Source organism: Sebastes umbrosus, chromosome 4 (genome assembly GCF_015220745.1).
Source record: "Sebastes umbrosus isolate fSebUmb1 chromosome 4, fSebUmb1.pri, whole genome shotgun sequence".
Lineage (NCBI taxonomy): Eukaryota > Metazoa > Chordata > Actinopteri > Perciformes > Sebastidae > Sebastes > Sebastes umbrosus.
Window position 1 is genome coordinate 12620406 of NC_051272.1, and position 16453 is coordinate 12636858.

Below are 16453 nucleotides of genomic sequence, written 5' to 3' on the forward strand. Positions count from 1 at the left end.
AAGTTGCTGTGGTTCTTCCCTCCTCAGTTCCGAGTAAAGTGAAGAACATCCACGTCAGTAACAGCGGAGACAGCAGCAGTCTGAAGGTGAGCTGGACTCCCGGTCAGGGCGATGTGGACGGATACTCTGTGTTTCTGTCCAGACTGAACCGACAGCTGGACGTCCGACCCGTCCTCAAGCACCACTACGAGGTGACCTTCAGCTCGCTGCAGCCGGGACAGATGTACCAAGTGACGGTCCAGTCGTTCAGCGGAGAGCTGCTCAACAACAACACGGCCACGGGACGCACAGGTACTACACAGTACTACACAGTACTACACAGTACTACTCAGTACTACACAGTACTTCTCAGTACTACTTAGTACATCCATTTATATATATATGAACAGGTCAGGAAATACAACTCATGGTTGGTCACACCGATGGTTCAGCCTTCAGGAGCAATTTAAGGAGGTTCGGTTTCTTGCTCATGGACACTTGAACATGTGGACTGGAGGAGCCCCTGGCGGCTGTACCTATGGGGGTACCTACTGTATCTACCTACTGTACCTACAGGGTACCTACTGTACCAACCTATTGTACTTACAGGGTACAGTACTTGGAAACAATACTGAGCTTTGGGAAAAATGTTGTTAACAACACTGATATTCTGCTGAACCTATAAAGGTGATAATAAGGTGATGTATTTATACTGCTGATACGTTAAATATGATCGATCCATCCATCATCTTCCTCTTATCCGGGTCTCGGGTGCAGCAGGCTCAGCAGGGAATTCCAGACTTCCCTCTCTCCAGCAACGTTTTCTAGCTCTTCCTGAGGGACCCCGAGGCGTTCCCAACCCTGACCAGATATATAATCTCTCCAGCGTGTTCTGGGTCCACCCAGGGGCCTCTTACCAGTTGGACGTGCCCAGAAAACCTCTCGTGAACAAGCCACCGAGATACTCCCTCGCTTGCAGCAGTGACTCAATCCACCTTTTTTCGGCAGAGAACCAGCAGGTTCTTAGGTTGCTTCCAGGACAGGCTCCAACGACCTTCTGACCACAACTCCTAGCAGCCGCTTCCACAATGGAGGCTTTTAACATGGCTCACCCAGATTCCATGTCCCCACCCTCCCCCGGGATGCACGGGAAATTCATCCGGAGGTGGGAGTTGAAGACCTTGCAGACAGGGGCCTCACCCAGACGTTCCCAGTTCACCCTCACTACACGTTTGGGTTTACCAGGTCTGTCCGGCAGCCTCCCCTGCCATCTGATCCAACTCACCATCTGGTGGTGATCAGTTGACAGCTCTGCTCTTCTCTTCACCCGAGTGTCCAAGACATACGGCCGTAGTTTTGAGGATACGACCACAAAGTCGATCATCGATCGTTGGCCTATAGTGTACTGGTACCAAGTACACTTATGAACCACCCTATGCTCGAACATGGTGTTTGTTATGGACAATCCATGACTAGCACAGAAATCCAACACCAAAGCACCACTCGGGTTCAGATCAGGCAGGCCGTTCCTCCCAATCACACCCCTCCAGGTTTCTCCATCGTTGCCCATGTGAGCGTTGGATCTGATTCACATAGGGTCTGTAAATTGCTCTTGGTCTGAACCCTCCCCTGGGATCACTTTGCCTTTAACTACTACATATTTTATAATCCTTTTGTACTTGTACTGCTGATACTGTAACTATTATATGATACATTTTATTTATTGTGTACCTGTGTTCAGTGCCCTCAGCGGTGACGGGTCTCCATGTGGAGGACATCCAGTCCACCTGCAGCCTTCAGGTGAACTGGCAGGAGGCTCTGGGTGTGTCTGACGGATACGTACTGCAGCTTCTGGATGACCGAGGCAGTCTGGTGACAAACTCCTCTCAGCCCTCTGGACACACCAGGTTCATGTTCGACGGCCTCACCCCAGGCAAGAAGTACCGAGTCCAAGTCCAGACCACCAGCGGGGGCGTCCACAGCCCGGGGGTCAGTGCCGAGGCTCAGACACGTAAGACTTCCTTAGCGTGCTTTTCTATGATGAGTTTTAGGGCCGCTGAACAGCAGTCTGAATATTTCAAGAGAGAAAAAGTAAAAAATGTTCATAGAATAAATGTAGTAATATTTCAAAAGTCATCTTTAAGTCAAGTCTTTTATTTTGACAAAAAAGTCAGTTTTTCAAAATAAAAACTTTTGTAGAAGTTGTAATATTTCCAGCAAGAAGACGTAATAACCTGATGAATAAGTTCTTATATGTGAGCATATAATAATACAGTAGTATTATTTCCTGTCAGGTCCTGCATCCGTCACTGATCTGTCCATTAAAGCCAACACCACCACCAGTCTGTCCTTCCACTGGTCTCCACCTGACGGAGAGTTTGATGTTTATGAGATCTTCTTGTATAAAAGTGATGACTCGCTGCAGGAGAAACGCCGCGGCCAGTCCAGAAGTCAGCAGTGCTCCTTCCAGGGTCTCAGACCTGGAGCTCCCTACAGGATGGTGGTGGTGACCCACAGCGGGGGGCAGACCAACCAGTCATTGGTCTGGGCCTGGACAGGTGATGTAACCAGTCATCAAGCACTTTGTTTCTTTTTCTTCTTCTTCTGCTTCTTCTAAAAACACAACTTTCAATGTAAAGGTGACATGTATGTAGTAAAATGGCGGTGATTAAAACCTTTGTCCTGCGTCTCATCTTCAGTCCCAGCAGCCGTGGTGTCTCTGAAGGCTCATAGTGGAAACCAGTCTGATGCTCTGTTGGTGAACTGGGATCGTGGCGGTGGTGATCTGAGCGGCTACCTGCTGTCTCTGTACCCTCTCAACCCCGCCGGCGCTCAGCGGGCGCAGCAGCAGCGGCTGGGGTCAGAGGTCACAGAGTTTGTCTTCTCAGACCTGGTACCTGGTCGACAGTACCGAGCCGAGGTGCTGAGCCTCAGCGGAGAGCTGACTAACGGAGCCAGCACACTGGGGAGGACTGGTGAGATGTTACTGATGGTCCTGGAATATAATGGGACTGTTGGAATATCATGGAAGTCTGAGACATGTAGTCAAATACAAACAGAGGAAATCATCTGGAGCAGATTCATACTCCTACCCCCCTCTGATCTGTTCTTTCTGTCCTCCTCAGCTCCCAGACCTCCAACCTCCTTCCTGTTCGGGGGAGTCACCAACACCTCCCTGGAGCTCACCTGGAGCAGCCCCGTAGACTCCGACTACGACGACTTCGACCTGCAGTGGACTCCTCGGGACCGGCTGTCCGTCTTCAACCCGTACCTCAGCCGCACCTCCGGCAGCCGCATCTTGAGAGGGATGTTCCCCGGACGACTGTACACCTTTAGCCTGCGCAGCATCAGCGGCGCCACGGAACCCGGGGCTACGCCCACCTACAGCACACCCATTGACAACAGCATCCGGACCAGTAGGTGGCAGCACTTCACTTTATAATGCTTAATAATGTCCTTATTACAGCTATCAACAAACATAAAAAATACATGAATAGATTTACTCTAGAGAACTTGAGTATGTGTGTATTAATACTACATTGTGAGTATTTGTACTTGTCTGTTGCTGTAGAGCCGGAGCGAGTCCTCAGCCTGCACTGCCGCCCTCAGAGCTCCACCTCCATCTCGTGCTCCTGGGCGCCACCGGAGGCCGACTACGACTCCTACACTGTCGAGTGTCTCCACCATGACTCCAAGGTCCTGGTCTACTCACGCCGCACCGGCAGAGACGCCACCGCCTACCTCATCACCCAGCTGGAGCCCCACAAACGCTACACCATCTCCGTGAAGGTCATTTCGGATCGGACGACCAGCGAGGCGGCACAGGACAGCGTGGTCACGATGATTGACTGTAAGGACGATGGCATGTTCTGATACGTGAAGACATAAAGGACACGTTGACTCGTTAATGTTTGACTCGTTAATGTTTGACACTCGACTCCTCCAGGTCCTCCGGTGCCCCCCCTCAGTACCCGGGTCAGTGACAGGTCCGCCGTGGTCACCAAGTCTTCCATCTTCTTCACATTTAACTGCAGCTGGTTCAGTGACGTCAACGGAGCCATCAAGTTCTTCACTGTGGTGGTGACAGAGTCTCAAGGTACTACTATATATATAAACAACCCTGCAGATGCCACAAACGTTAATATTTGAGGAGAACTAATCTTAAATATTGAAGTTATTAACAATGTTTGACCTTCACAGCGGCTTTTCTTGTAAAACGTCTGTTTGTAATGAATATTTGAAGATGTAGATGAGGAGCAGCCGGACCAGCGGCACCCTCTGCCCTCCTACCTGGACTATAAATCCAACAGCTCCATAAAGTCCTACCAGACCAGTTACTTCCCCAGTCGCTGCAGCGAGGGCCCCGACAGCAGCTCCAACAGCTTCCAGCTGAGTCTGGGGACGGGGATGGACTCACTGGGGGGCTCCTGTGATCACAGAGACCAGCAGAGCCCATCAGACCTGGATCCAGAGACAAGCAGAGACCTGAACCTGTTCTGTGACGGACCACTGAAACCCAAAACTGCCTACAGGTACTGAACATAGAAATCAAGGGTTTACTTGTGTCATCGCCCTAAAGGGGTTTATTCCACAACAATGACCGGCTTGCTGTACATTATCCCGCTTATTACACGGCTACTTACTGAAGAAATCAATAATTTGACACAAAAACGATCCTCCGGAGTCCGACATCGGAACTGTGTCCATAGCAACAGTCTGTTATACTTAGCAACAGTTTGTTATACATACAGTGGCAACGGTCTGTTATACTTAGCAAAGGTCTGTTATACTTAGCAACGGTCTGTTACACATAGCAACGGTCTGTTATACATATCAACGGTCTGTTATACGTAGCAACGGTCTGTTATACGTAGCAACGGTCTGTTATACTTAGCAACGGTCTGTTACACATAGCAGCAGTCTGCTATACATAGCAATGGTCTGTTATACTTAGCAACAGTCTGTTACACATAGCAACGGTCTGTTATACATAGCAACGGTCTGTTATACGTAGCAACGGTCTGTTATACTTAGCAACGGTCTGTTATACATAGCAACGGTCTGTCATACTTAGTAACAGTCTGTTATATGTAGCAATGGTCTGTTATACGTAGCAACGGTCTGTTATACTTAGCAACGGTCTGTTATACGTAAAAACGGTCTGCTAAAAATAGCAACGGTCTGTTATACATAGAAACGGTCTGGCGAGGACTTGTTGTGTGACCTGTTGTGTAAACTGCTCTGAAACCCCCCGTATTGTCAATCTAGCTAGGAAAGCCATCCATCCTCTGAATGCTCTAGGTCTCTAGTTTGTGGCTGTAAAGTTTCATGGGGCTGTGATTATCCTAGAGGTCACCACAGGTCGTTTTATACAGTGAGGACAATGAAATGTCTACTATGGGGACTAACATCATCACACGTGAATACAGTTGGGCTCATTGGATTCACAAGAGTCTCAGCTTTACAGTGATACCCAATTTATGTAATTCAAGACTGTTTAGGGACCCCAGTATGCAGAAATATTCAAACCTGGTAATGTGATTGTAAAGGGGAGACTCGTGGGTACCCATAGAACCTATTTTCATTCACATATCTGGAGGTCAGAGGTCAAGGGACCCCTTTGAAAATGGACATGACAGTTTTTCCTCGCTAAAATTTAGTGTAAGTTTGGAGCGTTATTTAACCTCCTTCATGACACGCTAGTATGACACGGTTGGTACCAATGGATGTCCTTATTTATATGGAGTGGTGAATGTGTCCTGGTAGAGTGGTGGAGTCACTTTGTTTGTGTTTTCAGACTCAGTGTTCGAGCGTTCACTCAGCTGTTTGATGAAGACCAATCAGACTTCAGCTCTCCTCTGTACAGCGACACCTACCTGTCTCTACCTGTGGTCACCGAGGCAGGTGAGCTTCACTCTTTCCACCATCACACATTCACACCAACATGTTCCAGATGCCTGTACTGCTTATAGATCTGCATAGTTATAAATATTCATAATGCTTTTATAACCGTAATCAGAACACATTATAAAGCATTTTATAATGACATGAAGGTCAAGTATCATAACACTTCATATTGCCGGTCACTCACTGTTTATGCATGCCCATGGTTGAAGAGTTCCTCAGCCACCATGTTAACATGTTTCTCTAGATGAGATTCTATCAGCAGACACATATTTGACTCATTAAGCTGTGACGAAGAGTCCTGACAGACCTGCTGATAAAACACCTTTATGTGACTGAATGTGTTGACGGTGTTATTTTCTCCACAGAGCCTCTGAGCGGTGTGATCGAGGGCGTCAGTGCCGCGATGTTCCTCGTCGTCATGATGGCGGGAGTCATCGCTCTGCTGGTCTGCAGACAAAAGGCCCACAAAGTGTGAGTATCCACAAACTGAAGGTTGTTCAGAGGATTATTCTGCCTCCACTTAACGCTCCAGCCTTCATCTAAAACAGTACCGTGAGTTAACTTACCTGCTTGTGCTGGTTCCTGTGTACGCTGTGGATAAAAGACATTATCAACGTTACCTGATGGTGTTTGTGCTGCATTTGGGTCCATACCACACCCGTTACACCAACACTAGCTAGCTAGCTAACTTAGCTATGTTCCACGTCATCAACACTAGCTAATAGATAACACACCTGTGTGATGCTGCTGTGTTTCAGAGTTCAAGAGAGAACGACAGTCAGGATGAATGTGAGGAGAGAGAGGAGTGCACCATCAGGAGTCCACCTGGGAGTCAGAGGGTAAAATACTGCATATACTACAACATACTGTACTGTAGTACTAACACTAACAATACTACTGTAGTACACAGATTATAATGCATATGCATGCAGCAGTACACAGCTGATAATACTGCATACTAACACTAATAATACTACTGTATACAGCTGATTATAAGATAAGATAATCCTTTATTAGTCCCACAGCGGGGGAATTTGTAGAATTACAGCAGCAAAGAGGACAGTGCAAACAAGAGGCATCAGTAAAAAACAAAAATAAGCTATAATAGTCCTCGAGGTCTTCAACTTCCACCTCCAGAAGATCTTTTGTGCATCCCGAGGGAGGCTGGAGACATGGAATCTGAGTGGGAACACTTTGAGGATCTCCTGAACCTGACCAACACGTCCTCCGTTGAGGAGGCAGAGTTTGGAGACTCGGGGGACGGCTTGTCCATATCCTTGGCAGAGGTCGCTGAGGTAGTCAAAAAGCTCCCTCAGCGGCAAGACGCCGGGGATGGATGAGATTCACCCTGAGATGCTGAAGGCTTTGGTCATTGTTGGGCTGTCTTGGCTGACGCGCCTCTTCAGTGTCGCGTTGAGGTCGGAGACAGTGCCTGTGGAATGGTAGACCGGGATGGTGGTTCCCATTTTTAAAAAGGGGGACCGGAGGGTGTTCTCACAATTATCACATTGCTAAGCCTCTCCGGGAAAATTTATTCTAGAGTGCTGGAAAGGAGGTTCTGACCGATTGAACATCAGATCCAGGAGGACCAATGCGGATTCCCTCCTGGCCGTGGAACAGTGGACCAGCTCTTTACCCTCGCAGGGCTGTTGGAGGGGTCATGGGAGTTTGCCCATCAAGTCTCCATGAGTTTTGTGGACTTGGAAAAGGCTTATGACCGTGTCCCCCAGGGAGTCCTGTGGGGAGTACTGCGGGAATATGGGGTACCGGGGTCGTTGTTACAAGCCATCCGGTCCTTGTATAACAAAAGTGAGAGCTGCTACCGTATTCTCGTTTCCGGTGGGTGTTTAGCCTCCACCAGGGTTGTCCCTTGTCACCGATCCTGTTTGTGATTTTCATGGACAGGATCTCAAGGCCCAGCCGGGGGGAGAAGAGTCTCCGGTTAAGTGACCTCAGAATTGGGTCTCTGCTCTTTGCAGATGATGTGGTTCTGTTGGCTTCATCAGACCGAGACCTTCAACAGCACTGGGGCGGTCTGCAGCCGAGTGTGAAGCGGTCGGGATGAGAGTCAGTACCTCCAAGTCTGAGCTCCTGGTTCTCTGCCGGAGAACAGTGGATTGCACGATTGGGAGCTGAGCCGGAAGGCAAAGCTCTTGATTTACCGGTCCATTTACGTTCCAGCCCTCACCTATGGTCATGAGCTTTGGGTCGTGACCGAAAGAGGCTGGGCTCAGCCTTAGAGATAGGGTGAGGAGCTCAGACATCCGGAGGGAGCTTGGACTAGAGACCCTGCTCCTTCACCTCTAAAGGGACCAGCTGAGGTTGTTCAACATCTGATCAGGATCCTCCTGGACGCCTCCGTTTGGAGGTTTTCTGGGCACGTCCAACTGGTAAGAGGCCCCGGGGTAGACCCAGAACATGCTGGAGAGATTATATATCTGGTCTGGTCTGGAAACGCCTCGGGGTCCCCCAGGAAGAGCTGGAAAACGTTGCTGAGGAGAGGGACGTCTGGAGTACCCTGCTAAGCCTGCTGCCCCCGAGACCCGGATAAGAGGAAGAACACGGATGGATGGATTAGTACTACTAATAATAACTGCCACTAAAAGCAAGATGTCATATATATAAGTAAACAACAGGAGTCAAACTGAACCAATGATCAATAGGTGATTTGGACTGATTTTGCTGACACAGCAGACATTAATAACAACAGTTAACAGCACTCCTTTCTCCCTGCGAGCTGAGTCAGTCTGTGGTTCTTTGTGTTGACTCAGAGAGTAGATCCTTTAGAGGCTGAGGTGTGTCAGGGTTTGTTTCATACTGATCATCATTATTCATCAGCATGTTGAAACACATGTTTAACCTCTGTTCCTCATTTTACTCCTCAGAAACCGTCGAGTCTCAAGGTGAGAAATCCAAACGTCTCCTCTGTTACACTCTGTGGTTTCAGCACTTTGTCTTCTTATTAAAACATTTAGTTTGTGTCCTTCAGTCCCATCAGGATCCTGAACTTTGAGTGTCACTACAATAAACTGCAGGCCGACTCCAACTACCTGCTGTCAGAGGAGTACGAGGTCAGTCAACACATATTTTATATATAATATATACACCGATCAGCCATAACATTAGGTCAGCATGGGCACCCTGACTTGTCTGCAGCTACACAGCCCCATACGCAACAAACTACAATGCACTGTGTGTTCTGACACCTTTCTATCGGAACCAGTATTAACTTTTTCAGCAATTTGAGCTACAGTAGCTCTTCTTTTGGATCGGACAACACGGGCCAGCCTTTGCTCCCGTGCATCAATGAGCCTTGGGTCTGACTCTGTCGCCGGTTCAACGGTTTTCCTTCCTTGGACCACTTTTGGTAGGTCCTGACCACTACAGACCGGGAACATCCCACAGGAGCGGCAGTTTTGGAGATGATCTGACCCAGTCGTCTAGCTATCACAATTTGGCCCTTGTCAAAGTCGCTCACTTCCTTACGCTGGCCCATTTTTTCTGCTTCCAACACAAAGTTCAAAGTTCAAAATGTTCACTTGCTGTCTGATATATCCCAACCCCATCCTGCCATTGTAACGAGATAATCAATGTTATTCACTTCACCTGTCAGTGGTCTTAATGTTATGGCTGATCGGTGTATATATACTGTATACATTATACAGTATACAGTATACAGTATGTGTGTGTGTGTGTGTGTGTGTTTAAAGAAGCACTATCAGACTTAGAGATAAAAAACACTCAACACATACAACAGAATGAGACAGATTCATTGCAGAGATGACCAGGCTTCATGTTTTATATGTTCTATTACATTGTGTTCAAATGACACTGTGGGGTTATCTGTCATAAAGACCTATCTGTCACCTACTGCAGATTACCTGATCTGAGGTCTGTGGTCAGACAGCAGGACGTTTTTATTTACAGATAATTCTCCTAAAAAGACGCTTGAGCTGATCATCAGTCAGAGATGATGCAGACAGAAAACTGTATTTAGTTTAAAGCTTCAGTGTTGTCATAGAACATAACACTATTTATCAAATAGATTATTGGTGATTATTGGGTTAGTTTTTGATTTTATAACATTATTTCGGGAAGTACAATAACCAATTAAATCCTAATGTATTATTTGCTGATATGCATTTAAATAAATGAAGAAAACATTTCACATTTATTTTACTTCTACTCTGGTCTGTGCTGTTTTCTTCAGGACCTGAAGGACGTCGGTCGTAATCAGCCGCTGGACTCGGCTCTGCTGCCAGAGAACCGCGGCAAGAACCGATACAACAACATCCTGCCCTGTGAGTCACATTAAACAACGTGTACTGATAAGAAGTAAAAGTCAATAGTTCATTCCAGCAGCAGAGCTACACGCTTCTGCCATTTTGGACTGAAAGCGACTACCAGACGCCAGTAAAACGTCCGCCTACAAAGAGCCGTACAGAAGTACTACATTAATTCTATTCTATTGTCGTATTTAATGTCTCTACTGAAATGTCCTGTGTCGAACAGTAAAAATATTATAAATATTCATACTATTATAACTATTTACTTATTTATTTAGTAAACTTTTTGCCCGGCTGCTTCGCAGAGGAGCATAAAGTGAGCGATGGACATAAATGGAAGTTATAAAAATCCAACACACAGAATTTGAGATCAATCTCAAACTTTTTCATGTCAAGGATCCAAAATGGAGTCCAATAGACCACAGACCATGGATGTAGAAGAGGTTTTGTGCTGTGCTTTTGTCCTGCCTGTTACTAAATATCCCACAACTCCATTAAATTCTGTTGATGTCATGCTACTAGCACTACTAGCTACTGGCCGATAGCCGGTTGTTTGGGAACAGAGACGTTAATACATCCACCACGGTACAGGCTTACAGCATACAGCCCATGGGTGTATTAAAAGATAATAAAAGTGATGAATTGCAGCCCATATATCCATTATTACAGCCGCTAGCAGGAAGCTGGCAGAACCGGATATGTCATATGAGCGTGCAGGGCGGTGCAGTCCCGTGGGTCTGATGCACGTTCATTATAGCGAGGAAAATAACTCTGGATTCAGCTATTAGTTCATTTAACTACTTTTAGGACATAATGATTTAAATTAGGGCTATTTAAGTGTTCCTACTGGGAAGTTGATTTACTGTATATCCTCTGATTTACAGACGTCGCTTTATACTCATTGGTGTTTTCAGTCCAAAATGGCAGCAGCGCTACCGCAGTGTCATCTAGGGGCTGTTGTCAGAAAAGCACCGGAGTTTCACCTCTTTGCTTCTAAACTGTTTGGTGACACGTTACCAGACAGAGAAGAAGAAGACAGACGTGTTAACAGACAGAGAAGAAGAAGTCCTCCTGTGTGTTTCTGACTCTGTTTCTGTGTTTAGATGACTCCACCAGGGTGAAGCTGTCCTACGTGGATGATGATCCGTGCTCCGACTACATCAACGCCAGCTACATGCCCGTAAGATGTTGTTTCTGCTTCCTGTATCACCTGAAGCTCTGAACTAAAGTTCCTCTGTATGTTTCAGTCAGTTTTAAAGTTCCTCTGCATTTCAGTTTTAAAGTTCCTCTGTGTTTCAGTCATTTTTAGAGTTCCTCAGTATGTTTCAGTCAGTTTTAAAGTCCCTCTGTGTGTTTCAGTCAGTTTTAAAGTTCCTCTGCATTTCAGTTTTAAAGTTCCTCAGTATGTTTCAGTCAGTTTTAAAGTCCCTCTGTGTGTTTCAGTCAGTTTTAAAGTTATTCTGTATGTTTCAGTCAGTTTTAAAGTTCCTGCGTGTGTTTCAGGGGAATAACTTCCGGCGGGAGTACATCGCCACTCAGGGTCCTCTGCCAGGAACTAAAGATGATTTCTGGAAGATGGTTTGGGAGCAGAACGTCCACAACATGGTGATGGTGACTCAGTGTGTGGAGAAAGGCAGGGTGAGTGTACTACTACTACTACTACTACTACCAGGTGTATTCTGTGTAAAGGTCCGGCAGTACTGAAGTGTACTCCTCTTCCTCACCTGTGTCCAGGTGAAGTGTGACCACTACTGGCCCTTCGACCAGGACCCACTGTACTACGGAGACCTGATCATCCAGATGTTGTCAGAGTCTGTTCTTCCTGAGTGGACCATACGAGAGTTCAACATCTGCAGCGTACGTTGTATTAAATCATCAGCTCATGTTTCATTATTTAAGGAGAGAGGAGAGAGGGACGTCTTCTTTACTTCCTTAGGTTTAGGCAAAAAAAAACGTTAAGTTTTGGGGAAAAACACCATGTTTTGGTTTAAAATAACTACAAACACAAAAACAACTACACATTGGTAGTTTCACACGGGATGCGAACTCCGGTCTCCTGGGTGAATATCCTGTGTTTTGTGTCCCATCCATCGTCCAACCTGCACACCTGTCTATACTACAGCACCTGACTTCCTCTTCTGCTAACTAGAGGTCGTCTTCTTTTATACCTTCTTTCGGTGATCGACCATGTTAATAGATGATAAAACCTACTAGTGGGTGTAGTAGGCCCCTACCGACCCACATCTATGGGGCTTATAGCCACTGATAACACATATTTAATAGTTTACTGGTGTGGAAGTAGTCAAATATAATTATAAAAATGGTGAAATCAGACTATAAAACAGACCGAATATAAAATATGTGTGTGTGTGTGTTAGGAGGAGCAACTGAGCGTCACTCGGCTGGTCCGTCAGTTTCACTACACCGTGTGGCCGGATCACGGCGTCCCAGAGACAACACAGTCTCTGATCCAGTTCGTCCGGACTGTCCGGGACTACGTCAACAGAAGTCCTGGATCTGGACCCACCGTGGTCCACTGCAGGTACATCACAAGGACACAAACACTGTCATGAAGGACTTCACACCAAATCCACTTAAGTAAATGACGTATTACACTATGTGATGATCCCAGTCACAGTCTGAAGTGTTCATTACAACAGAATTTATTTAAATCCACTAATTCTGTCCTCTGGACCCCAGAAACATCTGTCAGGGTCATATGAGACACTCTGCCCCCAAACATCACACATTCACCCCCCCCCCATCACCTCGCCATGTCGTGGTCCCCCTTGAGAAGCCTCTCATGAGACAGAATCCTGTTTATTATTGGTTGATTGTTAAATCCAGTGTTTTTTGACTGGAGTTTGGTGTGTGTGTGTCAGTGCCGGTGTGGGTCGTACAGGGACCTTCATCGTTCTGGATCGAGTGCTGCAGCAGCTGGAGACCAAGGACATGCTGGATATCTACGGCGCCGTCTTTGACCTGCGACTCCACCGATCACACATGGTGCAGACGGAGGTAGGACGCCGCCGGCAGCAGGGAATTATGGGTGTTTTACTCTGTGTGTTTACAGTGATTCAACTCAACGTTGTGTGACCTACAGGATCATCTCTGTGGTCCACAGACCTCCATCAGTGTTAATGTGACGTAGTTTCTCCTCCACCTCTTCAGGGTCAGTATACATACCTCCATCAGTGTGTTCGTGACGTTCTCAGAGCCAGGAAGCTCCGCAGTGAGCAGGAGAACCTCCTCCACCCCGTCTATGAAAATGTGAACTACAACTTCCAAAGAGGTGAGTGATCATCAGACTATATGTATACATATACAGTATACATATGTATTTATATATGTAAACATATGTATACTGTATATGTATAAATGTATATACATATACAGTATACATATGTATTTATATATGTATATATATGTAAACATATGTATACTGTATATGTATAAATATATATACATATACAGTATACATATGTATGTATACATAGATATGTAGATACATATACTGTATATAAATATATTGATCTTCTTCCACAGAGACGCTGTCCAGCAGACGTTAAAAATTGTATTGACTTCTGATCGATGTGATTGACTACTGATCGATGTGATTGATTACTGACTGATGTGATTGACTACTGATCGATGTAATTGAATACTGATCGATGTGATTGATTACTGATCGATGGGATTGACTATTGATCGATGTGATTGATAACTGATCGATGTGATTGATTACTCAGTGATGTGATTGACTACTGATCAATGTGATTGATTATTGATCTATCTAATTGATTACTGATCGATTTGATTGATTATTGATCTATCTAATTGATTACTGATCGATGTGATTGATTACTGATCGATGTGAGTGACTACTGATCGATGTGATTGATTACTGAACGATGTGATTGACTACTGATCGATGTGATTGATTACTGATCAATGTGATTGATTACTGATCAATGTGATTGACTACTGATCGATGTGAGCGACTACTGATCGATGTGATTGATTGCTGATCGATGTGATTGATTACTGATCGATGTAATTGATTACTGATCAATGTGATTGATTACTGATCAATTTGTTAAGCTCTAGGGGAATGAGGGAAACATGGCAATTCTATTTTTATATCAGTGTTTATATTTGAAGCATCAGATGTTTCCCAATAGAGAAAAACTTTATTTATAATATATAATATAATTTATATACACGAAGCACCAGCTCTGTAGTTTATTGTAATTTATATATAATAAGCGATTGATGATGAATGGGTGGATTACTGTATGAAGGGACTACATGTTATACAGATGTTACACAGATGTAACACAGATGTTATACAGATGTTACACAGATGTTATACAGATGTTACAGGTGTTTTCTGTTCCAAACTGATCCTACCATTAGAACATTAGAACCTTCATGATTTAGTACAGGCCTGTTGGATCAGACTCTCAGGTGTTCCTTATAAACTGGACACTGAGTTTATACACTAATATACAGAATACAGTCCCCCAGTGTATCACGTATAATCAGTATATAAACATGTAATGAATGTTTAGTAACAGACTATAATATATGTATTTTATATTATTACAGCTGTGTTTTCTCATTTATTATCTTTTTATACAGCAGACAACACTTCTGTCTGTCCACAGGAGGAGTTATAGTTGTAATAAATACATTAATAAGCACTTATTATCATCTGTTTCTGATTATACATGATAGATAGGGGACCCGTGAGCACAACGTAATAACTTGAAGATCAATTCAGTTAATTTTTATATCGTGTATAGCGTATCTTTGTGTGACAGTAAATATTGATGATGATAAACACTGAAATACGTCGGCAGGTTTTATTTATTAAGAGATGAACATGTAGAAACTGTTGTGATCACGTTTGATCTGATTCACGTTGTTGTTCACTGAAATGTGTGACATCACAACTGTAAACCAATGAGAAGAGCAGACATGTCTCATGTGACATCACATCTGTCACTCATAATAAGAAGCTTTTTTAATGTTCATTATAAACATTAATGTTTGAGTGTTAAAGGTCAGATTATTTTTTTAATCATAAATGTATGTAAGATATCATTTAAAGTGTGTATTATGTATTTTATTTTTTACCACCACATGAACTGTACTTTATTTTGTAAGAACATTTCCTGTATGTGAGAGCAGTTAATTAAACACCACAGAAGAAGAAATATTTCTCTGATTATTCATAATCGACTCATACGTGTCCCAACATGACTGAACAGTCACTTATTCCTCTAAGGAACCCTTAACTACATTTAAGGACCAGGCGGGGAATGTTAAAGACTTTTACTGAAGTACTGCACTTCAGTAGGCTACACATTCAAAGTACTTGTACTTTACTAGAATATTTCCATGTTCTACTACTAATAGGTAATAGGTAATATTGTACTTTTTACTCCACTACATTTATCTGACAGCTTTAGTTACTTTACAGATGACTAGTTTTCAGAAACATCAGATATATTAGTAAAACACTGACAGGGAACATTTTACTGACACAGCAATACTTTGACTTTAAATACATTTAGATGATAATACTGACATACTTTTACTTCAGTAAGGTTTTGAATGCAGTACTTTTACTCGTAGTGGAGTATTTTCATAGTGTGGTATTAGTATTTTTACTTGTAGTAGCCTACAGTATTTTCATAGTGTGGTATTAGTACTTTTAGTTGTAGTACAGTATATTCACAGTGTGGTATTGTATTTTACTTGTAGTGGAGTATTTTGACAGTATGCTTTTAGTACTTTTACTTGTAGTGGAGTATTTTCACAGTGTGGTATTGTAGTGGGGTATATTCACAGTGTGGTATTAGTATTTTACTTGTAGTAGACTATATTCACAGTGTGGTATTAGTACTTTTAGTTGTAATAGAGTACATTCACAGTGTGGTATTATAGTGTGGTATTTTAACAGTGTGGTATTAGTATTTTACTTGTAGTAGAGTATATTCACAGTGTGGTATTTGTATTTTACTTGTAGTAGAGTACATTCACAGTGTGGTATTTTCACAGTGTGGTATTAGTATTTTTACTTGTAGCAGAGTATTTTCACAGTGTGGTATTAGTACTTTTTGTTGTAGTGGAGTATATTCACAGTGTAGTATTGTAGTAGAGTATATTCACAATGTGGTATTAGTACTTTTACTTGTAGTAGAGTACATTCACAGTGTGGTATTAGTACTTTTACTTGTAGTAGAGTATATTCACAGTGTGGTATTAGTACTTTT

At 44.0% G+C, this 16453-nt stretch overlaps 1 protein-coding gene across 1 annotated transcript in view; it reads left to right on the plus strand.

The window, feature by feature from the left end:
- Window positions 1-15393, plus strand: part of LOC119487069 (receptor-type tyrosine-protein phosphatase beta-like) — a 32828-nt gene extending 17435 nt beyond the window's left edge. Inside the window, exons 14-34 of the mRNA XM_037767714.1 lie at window positions 28-291; window positions 1721-1990; window positions 2274-2537; window positions 2679-2954; window positions 3105-3395; window positions 3551-3829; window positions 3926-4075; window positions 4223-4511; window positions 5777-5883; window positions 6252-6357; window positions 6645-6725; window positions 8772-8789; window positions 8876-8957; window positions 10097-10187; window positions 11276-11352; window positions 11676-11810; window positions 11907-12029; window positions 12551-12714; window positions 13055-13190; window positions 13344-13464; window positions 13719-15393. Of these exons, the coding sequence (XP_037623642.1) occupies window positions 28-291; window positions 1721-1990; window positions 2274-2537; window positions 2679-2954; window positions 3105-3395; window positions 3551-3829; window positions 3926-4075; window positions 4223-4511; window positions 5777-5883; window positions 6252-6357; window positions 6645-6725; window positions 8772-8789; window positions 8876-8957; window positions 10097-10187; window positions 11276-11352; window positions 11676-11810; window positions 11907-12029; window positions 12551-12714; window positions 13055-13190; window positions 13344-13464; window positions 13719-13741 (3347 nt within the window). The 3' untranslated portion in view covers window positions 13742-15393. The remainder of the gene's footprint in view (window positions 1-27; window positions 292-1720; window positions 1991-2273; window positions 2538-2678; window positions 2955-3104; window positions 3396-3550; window positions 3830-3925; window positions 4076-4222; window positions 4512-5776; window positions 5884-6251; window positions 6358-6644; window positions 6726-8771; window positions 8790-8875; window positions 8958-10096; window positions 10188-11275; window positions 11353-11675; window positions 11811-11906; window positions 12030-12550; window positions 12715-13054; window positions 13191-13343; window positions 13465-13718) is intronic.
- The last annotated feature ends 1060 nt before the right edge of the window (window positions 15394-16453 follow it).